The sequence below is a fragment of the Oryctolagus cuniculus genome, chromosome X (assembly GCF_964237555.1).
Source record: "Oryctolagus cuniculus chromosome X, mOryCun1.1, whole genome shotgun sequence".
NCBI lineage: Eukaryota > Metazoa > Chordata > Mammalia > Lagomorpha > Leporidae > Oryctolagus > Oryctolagus cuniculus.
The window spans coordinates 16,680,286-16,690,745 of NC_091453.1; the positions used below are offsets into that span (position 1 = coordinate 16,680,286).

General features: G+C 44.6%; 1 protein-coding gene across 1 annotated transcript; it reads left to right on the plus strand.

Moving 5' to 3' along the window:
* The first annotated feature begins 6,541 nt into the window (after window positions 1–6,541).
* LOC100353306 (melanoma-associated antigen B2) lies at window positions 6,542–9,895 on the plus strand. Its single transcript, XM_017350025.3, has 3 exons — window positions 6,542–6,821; window positions 7,801–7,874; window positions 8,347–9,895. The coding sequence occupies exon 3, from the start codon at window positions 8,408–8,410 to the stop codon at window positions 9,440–9,442; it is 1,035 nt and encodes a 344-aa protein (XP_017205514.1). The 5' UTR covers window positions 6,542–6,821; window positions 7,801–7,874; window positions 8,347–8,407; the 3' UTR covers window positions 9,443–9,895.
* Window positions 9,896–10,460: the final 565 nt, after the last annotated feature.

A 10,460-nucleotide genomic window follows, 5' to 3' on the forward strand; every position in this document is an offset into this window, starting at 1 on the left:
CTCGGCCCTCCCCAGGTTTGCTGCTGGTTCTTCCCGGGTTGGCTACCGTCCCTTCCACCTCCGTGGAAGGGCGGTTCCCCCTAGCCACTTTCCCCACTTCCGCGGGGGAGTGGCACACCGCCGGCCGGCTCTCTCGGGGGCTGCTCAGGTGTTCCTCTTAGGTGTTCCTCTTAGATGTTCCTCTTAGATGTTCCTGGTGCATGTTGTCTCTCTCCTCCTTTATAGTCCTCTTCCACCAATCCCAACTCTGCTACCCACACGCCGAGTACGCTGCCCTCCTCCAATCAGGAGCAGGTCCTGCTGTTTATTGGTTGAACTGGAGGCAGCTGTGTAGAAGCTGTTTCTCCCTTCTCAGCACCATATTGTGGGAGAGCAGATGCATAGAATAAGTCTTAATTCCAGTAACTTAGTCTAGTCCGAGTTGCTCCCCACAAAGCTCATTGAAGAAGCACTGCTAAAATATATGCACAAAGCACAAGTTTCAGAAATCGTTATGTTTAACATCTTTGTTAATTAGCTAGAACGTAACTAAAACAATATATAAATGATATTCATGAGTTTTGTTCCACTGTGAAATGAAGACACTAACGAATACAAAAATTACCTAGGAGGGACAATAAATATAGCTCTAAATATGTTACTTATAAGCTGTTTTATAGATGTCGATTATCTTGAGCCATAATCTCACTGCACTTGTATTTCATAATGCTTTGAAATACAGCATGTAAGAAAGTGGTTTAACCAGACCAACACACTTCTAATTATCTGCACACTTTTAATTATTTGTGCACTTTAAGTCCAAACCATAAGACAATGGCTCAGTTTGTATGACAGCTTTACCCAGGAAACTGCTTTAGTTTTTAATTTACTTGAACTGTACAGAAGAAAATGGACTTATTTTCCATTGCATCCCTCTAGGCTTCTACAGGCACTTCTAGTTCATTGCCCTGAGGCCCTGTTCCCATTCCCTGCCTTGGCCCTTCCCAGATAGATGTTATGTGTATCCTCTGCTACTGAAGTAATCATTGTAATAAAGGCAGAAAGAATATTAATCACAGTCAATCACAATCAGTCCCAACATCCAGAGGAGCCCAAAATAAGGTCTTTTGAAAGACACAGTATCCTGTACCATTTGGATAAACTACAGCACTTGTGTAGCTTCCACATTATCACATTCCATTGCCACTCCCACTATATAAAGCCAGTTCATAAGATAGTATTTCCCCTGTGGCTTCCAAACATTCTCATTCTTCACTGGAGCTGAATACTTGCCCTATACTCATACATTTGTTTTTATCAGTCCCCTACAGTTTGGCTAGATCTAGTCTGTTTTTTCCCCTTGGAGGCCTTGGCACTGAGAAAATATGTATCGACTTTCCATTCTGTTGCTCTACTACAAAATAATTCTTTGGGAATTCTAGGTTAACACATATTTAACATCACCCTTAGGCTGTGTCTCTCAATGATCAGGCATCTCAAGCCAAGTTTTGGATGTGGTTGAGGCCCACAGACTCTAAATTGAATTTTTGGGAAAGCATCTGACAAGTTGATATATCAAGATGCTTAAAGGAGATGTCCTTGAACTTTAGATATCTTTATAGGCATTAAAACAGACATTTTGTTTTGAAAATGTCCCTGGCTTATACTGCTGTCCCCTCCAAGAGCCACTGCACTTTCATTGAAAACATTCAGAAAAACAGGAGCTGAGGATCTTCCAGGGACATCCAAAAATTATTCCATGTTGAAGTCTTAGGACCTAGTGAAAACAAAATTTAAAAAAAAAAAGCTAAAATGTATTCAACCCTGCTTAAGCCATCTCTGTACCCACTGTGAGATCTGGGAGACCCAGGCAGAGATTCAAGCTGAAGCCCCTCACCTTCTTCTGAGATAGGTTTGCCAGGCATCTCATATATATATATATATATATATATATATATATATATATATATAAAAAACAGTCCCTGTGTTTTTTTGCCCTGTGTAATTTTCTCCTCAGGGCACTAGAAGAGGTGAGGTCCTTCCTCTAAAGACCCCAGTTTGGCAGAGGTAGGAACTCCAGACTGCCAGTAATAGAGGTAAGGATTCAGAGTGAAGTGTTGAAGTGTGAGGGGATTAGCCAACTCCAAACAGAGGGTTCCCTATGTAGTCACAACCCCTACTATATCAACCCTGGGGGGAACCCAGAGAGGGGTGGCCACATGGGATATCTCTCACTTCTTCCTAAGTGTCTCAGAGAAGCAATGGTGTTGATCTGGGGGACATGACCTCAGGTCAGTAAAGGAAGTGTTTCAAGACCTATCTGGAGTCACACAATACCCCGAATGAGAACTGAGGGGATCAACCACCCTATACAGAGGGGGTGCCATGTAAACCAAATCTGCCTGCCCTACTGTGAGCCCTAGGAAGTCTCCAGCATGGTTGGCTGGCTACACCATGAAGAGCCATATCTCTCTCTCCTTCAAGAACTTATGGGACAAGACAGGAGATCTGTGAAGCCATGGACCACTAATCCCTTGAAAAAGTATAGTGGAAGTGATCTTTTTCAGCCAGCAAAATTGAGTTAGCCAGCTAAAGTCACTCATATCCTCCTCTTCCTTAGGCTGTGATTCCCTTTGGCTTATGCCTCCTATACACACTTCTGCCTACTAACACCAATGTAACACATCCTGCCTCTGTGTCAGAGACAGCACTGTACCAATGAGCAACGCCTTCAGACCCACTGATCCCAAACAGAAGTGCCCAGAGGTACTTCTTCAAGCATATCAGATGGGAACTCAGAGCTCAAGAAGAGGGAAGTCAGAGAACCATGCAGGCTTTGATAGACACTGAGATTTGCCCAGATTCCTTCCAGACTACAGAGTGGTTTGGGTGGTGAATTTACCAGTGCCCAAGTAAATGAAAGAACCACCACAAAAACAGATATCCTGAAGAATGTCATGAAAGAGTATAAGGAGCACTTTCTGAGATCCTTAGGAGTGTCTCTGAGCATATTCAGCAATCTTCGGAGCTGAGGCAAAAGACACAGAGCATGCTTATATCCTTCTCAGAAAACTGAACCTTCCCTATGATGAGGGGTTGAGTTATGAAAAGGACATGGCCAAGGACAGCTTCCTGATAACTGTCTGGATCTGTTATGAAAGGCCATTACATGACTGAGAAAACAGTCTTGGAAGAGCTGAATTTAATGGATATGCATTCTGGGGAGAAATATTTCACCTTTTGGGATCCCATAAAGTTATCTCCAGAGATCTGGTGCAGGAAAAGTACCTAGAGTACCAGCAGGTGTCCAACAGTGATCTTCTTCCCTATAAATTCCCAGAGCTCACAATGAAAGCTGCAAGTGAAAGTCCTGGAGTTTTGGGCAAGATCCCTAATACCATTCACATTGCCTTCCCATCTCCTTATGAAGAACTTTGAGGGATGAGGAAGACAGCACCTGAGCCAGAGTTGCAGCCAGGGACTACTTGGCACTATTGCAAAGGCCATCTGAGTTCCAGGCCAAAGCCAGACACTACTCCTACTGTTAATGAGGTCCGAGGAATATTTTTCACTTTGTGTTTGAAGTGAGCAATTTGCTGGGCAGTAGAATGTCAGGGTAAGGACAGAGAGTATGCAATACAATATTCTCTTTGTGTTCCTGTTCTATATGGATAACTTACAGACTTATTTAGCTAAGAATCAGTACTTTTCAAATGTTATTCCTTCTCATGGAATACTGAACTTCAGAATCAAAGCTTTTGAATGAAATGTGTTACATGTTTATTGCTGCTTACCAGATTTAAGAATAAGAGTTTTGGGGAGAGAGTGTTTGGTGTAATGATTAAGATGCCACTTGGGATGTCTGCATCCTGTATCAGAACACCTGAGTTTGGGTCCTGGTAACACTCTTGAGTCTAGCTTCCTGCTAAGGTGCACCTTGGGAGGCAGTAGGTGATGGCTCCACATTGGATAACCAGATGCAGTTTCAGACTCCTAGTTTCTGCCTGGTCCAGCCCTGGCTATTGCAGACATTTGGGGGAGTGAACCAGTGGATTACAGTTCTCTCTCTCTCTCTCTCTCTCTCTCTCTCTCTCTCTCTCTTGAACAAACACTAAATGAAATTTAAATAATCGTTTTGGCATGCTGTAAAACCAATATGAAATCCTTAATCTCTTTTACCTGTGACCCATACAAGACAACACAGAATTGGAATAAGTATTTTCTTGGAAATGTGAAAGAACCTCATATTCAAATCACTAGGATCACGAGACAGAGAAAATCTAAAGCAAAAGCAGGTGGTCAATCCTTGATTTGCCTTATTCCTTTTTTATGTAAAGTTTGAAAACATAGAGCTGGATTTTATTTATTCAAAAATGTAGGATCAATTAAACTGTAATAATTTAGACCTCTTGTTCACTATTATATTCCCCCATATTAATCAACCATATGCTATTTGAAAGGTTCCATGTTCATACTGGGGATGTTAAGGGAAAAAATGACTAAACCACTGTCCATAAAACATCACTGGTTGAGAGCAGCTCATGTAAAATATAGTGAAATTATTTCTCAGACCTACAGGACAGGGTTAAAAATGGCAAGGGATAAGAAAGGGGGGTTCCCAATTAAAATATTAAATAAAAATGATCTGAGAGCAAGGATGTTGGTGTCTTGAGAAACTTTAAGTCCCTCAGTAGCAGGTATTACCAGCTATGGAAACTCAAGCATGTTAAGAATTCTGTGAGCTTTAGGCTCTGTGTTTGTGAGGTGGGTTTCATAATCTCTGTTTTGTAGGGCTGGTAGAATATGGCTAAAGTGTGCAAAGTGCCTGGCACAGTGCCTGGTCACTATTGAGATTTCAGCATGGTGATTATTACTACAATTAATTTGAACTCCAATGATATTATCCATCCAAGTGGGATTTATTTTTCGTTTAATCCAGCAGGAATCATACTATATGCAGCATTCTAGAACAAAGAAAGCTCCATGAGGGCATCCAGCTGTGCCACAATCCTAGAACCAGATTCTTAGTCTAGATTAATCTAAAGCCCACACTGTCCTAATCTTTCCAATCTGAGTTTGACTCTGTCTCCTAATTCAATTATTTCTTTCTTCTTGAAAATGTTATTTCAGACAATAAAAATGGGGAGTCTGTGCTCATACATACTGGGTCACAATACAATCCCAGAATAATATGAATGGCAAAATAAATGCGAGGCATGAATTAAAAAAAATGATAATGCTTGGTGACAATAGGATCATCTACACATGCAATGCCAAGAAATCTCAAAATATCAGGGGCTTCCAAAATAATCCTAGACAGTCCCTTCCCTGTAGAAAATATATCTATCAGAACACAGCTGGCATGAGACTCTAAGACTGGCAAGAAGGAAAAGGTCAGCATATTTTTTTTTCTCTAACAGCCCACCAACTGTTCTGGGTCTGCTGCTTTGTACTTCAGCTTTCCCATCTTATACCACTTCTGGTACAGGCACCCCCTTCTCTGGAAAGTTTGCAGAAGAAAAATTGATTGCATTTACAGAAAGGTGCCACTTCCCTGGAAGCCTTTAGTTAAAGAGGAGCCAAGAAGACCACGAAGTCAGACAATTTGGGGCACCACTATTCAAGAATATAGAAGGTCATGCATAAGCCAGTTTCCCTTTGCTGTCAGAACTAGAGAGCTCCAGGCAGAGCTGTTAGGCTGTGCATCTCCTCAGTTCATCTTCAGGCTCTTGGTCTAAGAAAGACAACCTTAGGCCAGTAGAGGGCGGTATCCCAGTCTCTGATAGATATAGAGGTGAGAAACTAAAACGAGGATGATGGAAGGCCCCAGCCACAACTATGGGGTTCCCACAAAGTCCCATTCTGACTGTTGGAACCTCAAGGTCCAGAATAGACCTGGCTGAATGCAGTTCATTGTGACTTCAAATTCAGGGATCCCCAAAAGTTCAGCACCTTGATGTGAGCAACTTCAGGTCAGCAAATAGTGGAGTATCCAAGAATGATCGGGTGTCAAGATGAGGACCCTGAAGAAGAATGAGAGAACCAGCCATCACTGAACAGAGAAGCTCCATATATTTCCTCAGTGCTATCTGACCTGGGATAGTCTGGGCAGAACTGTGAGGTGAAAGAACTTTGTCAATTTGTCTGGAGTGTCTCACAGAAATGAAGGCCTTGAAATAGTGGGCAGGGCTCAATATTTGCAGAGACAAAATCCAGGCCTTAACAGGACTCAAGGTAAGGGCCCTAAGTGCTAATGAGGGGTATCCACCACCTCACCAGCAAAGGTTGCCAAATTGAGTTCCATGCCATTTTCAGCCCTGGAGGGCTTCAAAAAACCTACCACTAAGGAGTCTCTTCATTGTACTTATGTGATCCCAGGAAGTGAAATACCTTTGTCTGAAGAGGGTGGCCCCAATTGTGGAAACAAAGTTGTTTTTGGCTTGAACCAGAGGCAAGAGGAGGACCCTGGGTGCGGTCGTGAGGTCCTCTCTGCGAAGCAGAAGGCTCACAGACCACGCCCCTGCTACCGGGCTGTGAGGCTTAAGCCCGAGATTTCATCTCTGGACTCAGTATGGGCAAGGCTTTATGTGCAGCATGTCGGACTCTGGCCAGTAGAGGGAAGAGTCACACGCTCCGCTAGATGTCAAGCTGAGCACCCAGGGACCACCGATAACCGGAAGACTGGAGTCCCCTAGTGCCTCTCCGCCCATCAGTCCGGAAGTCTCAGGCAGCCATAGCCAGATGCGGCTTAGCCTCGCTTCCGCGCGGAAAGCTTAGAACGCCGGTGGAGAGGCTCCGCGTGGGTTCTGCAGAGAGTGAATTTTGACTGGTTTGGAAACAAGGTGAGGCACCTCAATAGGAGCTTAGGAGACCATTCTGCCTTTCCTAAGCTGCGGTGCAGCCCTGAGAGGCCCTGGAAGCCTCTAAAGGTTTTTCAGCCTGAGTTTTGCCTGGAAAGTTTGGTGGGTGGGGGAGGGGGGACCTTGGTCTTAACTGGTGTAGTGCTGATTCGATGAATTTCGGGGACCAGCCTTGAGAGACCCTGAAAGACCTTGGATATCTGCCCGTCTGAAATCGGCCCAGAAAGTCTGGTGGGGGGAGGGGGCAGCTGGGTTCTTGGTGGTAATGGTGTAGCGCCGAATCTACGAATCTCGGAGACTGGCCCTCAGAAATCCAGGAAAGCCCTGGAAGTCAGCTAGCCTGAGTTTGGCCCAGCAAGTCTGGTGGGTGGGGTAGGGGGACCTTGGTCTTAGCAGGTAGCGCTGATTCTATGAATGTCAGAAACCTAGGCCGTAAGTAAATTAAATGTAAAGCCCCTGAAAACTATTGTGACTTCTACCTAAAAGGGTGGAGGGGGGCATACTGAATAGTGCCCCTTTACTGGGCAAAGTAAACCAACTCTGGAGCAGGCTGGCTTCCACTCCAGGCACTAAAGGAATTGAGGGCTACGCCCGAGGCCCACATCTGCTGTGAGCAATAGGAGGCTCAGAACAAAACTGAGCTGCCCTCTCATTTCTGCCAGAGATGGTCTCAGGGATATGAAGACCTTGGTCTAGTAGAGTAGGCCCAATTCAGCAGGCTGGCTCAGTCCCTTGCAGGAGTCAAGGCTTTGACTCTGAGTGGTAAACACCACTCCCTTATCCCTCCACCAAAACCCTGGGAAAGAAAAGGGAAGTATCCCTGTTGTCAAACCTAGAAGACCTGGGCATGCTGGCATGATAAATTGTGCTGCTTCTTTCCAGGGAATTTTTATCCCTAGAAAGCTTAGGAAAGGACTTTCAGCCTGAGTATCCCCTCAAGTTGAGTACTTCTTTATTTCAGATTGAAAGGAGTTGCAACCCTTCACCAGAAAGCGTGGTGACCACTTAGGAGAAAGGAATTGGTGACAACTGAAGGTGAGGACCCCAATGAGCCCAAGATGGAAAGGACTCCATTGAACTCTTAGAACTGGGTGTACCCTGTCAGGGAAGTAGACTGAGACATGCTTTCAGTTCCTTCTCACGGCTCTCACAGAGCTCTACAGCAGCAACTGCAAGAGTAGCAGAGGGGGGTGGCACTAGACCTGCTGAGAGTTAAGATGATGACCCTGATGGTAAACTCAAAATCCCCAACCAAAAGGAGACAGGAAGCCTGCGAGTACCTCCTGCCATCCCCAGTACACCTAAGCGAGACTGACAGGACACAGCCGAGACTCGTTCTTGCAATTCTAATATTCCTCTGTGGAATCTTGGGGACAGGCTGAACAGGAGTTCTGTGGATCCCTAGAGCAGCACCCTCACAGACAACCTGAAAGAGGGTTTTGGTTGAAGCCAAAGTTCTCTCTCTCTGCTTAAGAGTCCTCACAGAATCTCATCCTCCCTCCCCCAGGTGTCTACATCACCTGCTTTCCTGCTCATACGTCTGCCTGCTGTCCCTGACCACAGCCATCATGCCTCGGGGCCAGAAGAGCAAGCTCCGTGCCCGTGAGAGACGCCGCCAGGCCCGAAGTGGAACCCAGGAGCCCAAGGGCGCTCAGGCCACCGCAGCAGAGGATGCAGAGTTACCCTCTACTTCCTCTGCTGATGTGGGGGTTGCTTCCCCCAGTTCCTCTGCCTCTGGTTTACCCCAGGGACTTCAGAGGGCCCCACCCACCACCACCACTCGTAGGGGCCATGTTTCCCGCAAAAGATCTGGTAAAGGTGCCAAGAGACAAGGTGAGGAAAGTGAAAATCCTCTCCAGGCCTCAGCCTCCCATGAGAGTGCAAGCAGAGATCCTTTAAGTAGAAAGGCAGGATTGTTGATGCAGTTCATGCTATACAAGTATAAACTGAAAGAGCCCATTAAGAGGGTAGAGTTGCTAAAGATTATCAGCAGACAGTTCAGGCAGCACTTCCCTGAGATCCTTAAGAAAGCCTCTGAGCGCCTAGAGCTGGTATTTGGCCTTGAGTTGCAGGAAGACAAACCCAAAGGTCAACTCTATACCCTTGTCCCTAAACTAGAGGTCTCCAAAGATGGGAGCCAAAGTAGTGTCTGGGGCTTCCCCAGGAATGGGCTTCTGATGCCACTCCTGGGGGTGATATTCTTAAATGAAAACTGTGCCTCTGAGGAGGAGATTTGGGAATTCCTGAATGTTTTAGGGGTGTATGATGGGAAGAAGCACTTAATCTTTGGAGAGCCCCGAAAGCTCATCACCAAAGATCTGGTGCAGGAAGAATACCTGGAGTACCAGCAGGTGCCCAACAGTGATCCTCCTCGCTACCAATTCCTTTGGGGTCCCAGAGCCCATGCTGAAACTAGCAAGATGAAAGTCTTGCAGTTTCTAGCCAGGGTCAATAATACTGACCCCACAGCCTTCCCAAGCCTTTATGAAGAGGCTGTGAACGATGAGAAAGAGAAAGCCCGAGCCAGAGCTGCAGCCACGTCTGCTATTACCAAGGCTGGTCAGGGTCCCAGGGCCAAGGCTGACAGCAGCTCTCACCCATAGTGCAGTCCGAGGCAGATTCTTCACTTTGTGATTATAAAGGACTGTTAACTGTTACTTTTGTTATGCATGAATAATTTTTTGACTAATCTTGTGTGCATGTTTTTCAACTGCTGTTCCTTTAAGAAGGTTTATTTAGAGTCAGAATTTAAGTTTACATATGATATAGATCACACATTTACTGCTGTTCATCAGGTTTAGTTTTGTTTTTGTGAAACACAAATTGTAAAGCTGTAAACCACTTTGGTGGTCCAGAAAAAGATAACATGGCATTAGAGATCAGGAAATGTGAAAAAATTCATAGGAAAATATTTGAGATTTGAAGATAGTGGGGAAAAAAGTAAAACGTGATCAGTTCCTGATTGGCTTTATTTCATTTAGTCTTCTCATAAAATTAAAAAAAAAATTCTACCTGGATTATATTATTACATTCAAGAATGTGTGAAAAATTAAATGGTTGTGAATGAAACTTCTTGTCCATGGTTCTTATTTTATCAGTCATTATGGTAGAGGGTGAGAGACTCTACTTCATAAAGAAGTTAAAAGGAGACGGAGGGAAATACTACTTTTTTCACTGCTGAGCAGAATTTTGGCTGAATAGGTATTTTAAAGATAATTGGACAATGTCTTTAAGCTACATAAATACTGGACATGCTTATGGGGCAACATGTATTTTGATATGTGTGTATATCAGGTAGTGTAATGTTTAAATCAATCACACTGACCTCAAACATTTATCACTTCTTTGTAGCAGAGACACTCAAAATCCTATCTCCTAGCTTTTTTCTTTGTTTTTAAAGAATTAATTATTTATTTACTTATTTGAAAGGCAGAATGACAGAGGGAGAAACATATTCCATCTGCTGGTTTACTCCCCAAATGGTTGCAATGGTTGGGGTTGGGTCAGGCTGAAGATAGAAACCAGGAAACTCCATCCTAGTCTCCCACATGGGTGGCAGGGGCCAAGGTACTTGGGCCATCCTCCATTGCCTTCCCAGGTAAAATAGCAAGAAGCTGGGAT

Excerpts from the sequence above, each read along its gene's own strand:
- LOC100353306 (XM_017350025.3), top strand. The coding sequence starts at position 8,408 with ATGCCTCGGGGCCAGAAGAGCAAGCTCCGTGCCCGTGAGAGACGCCGC.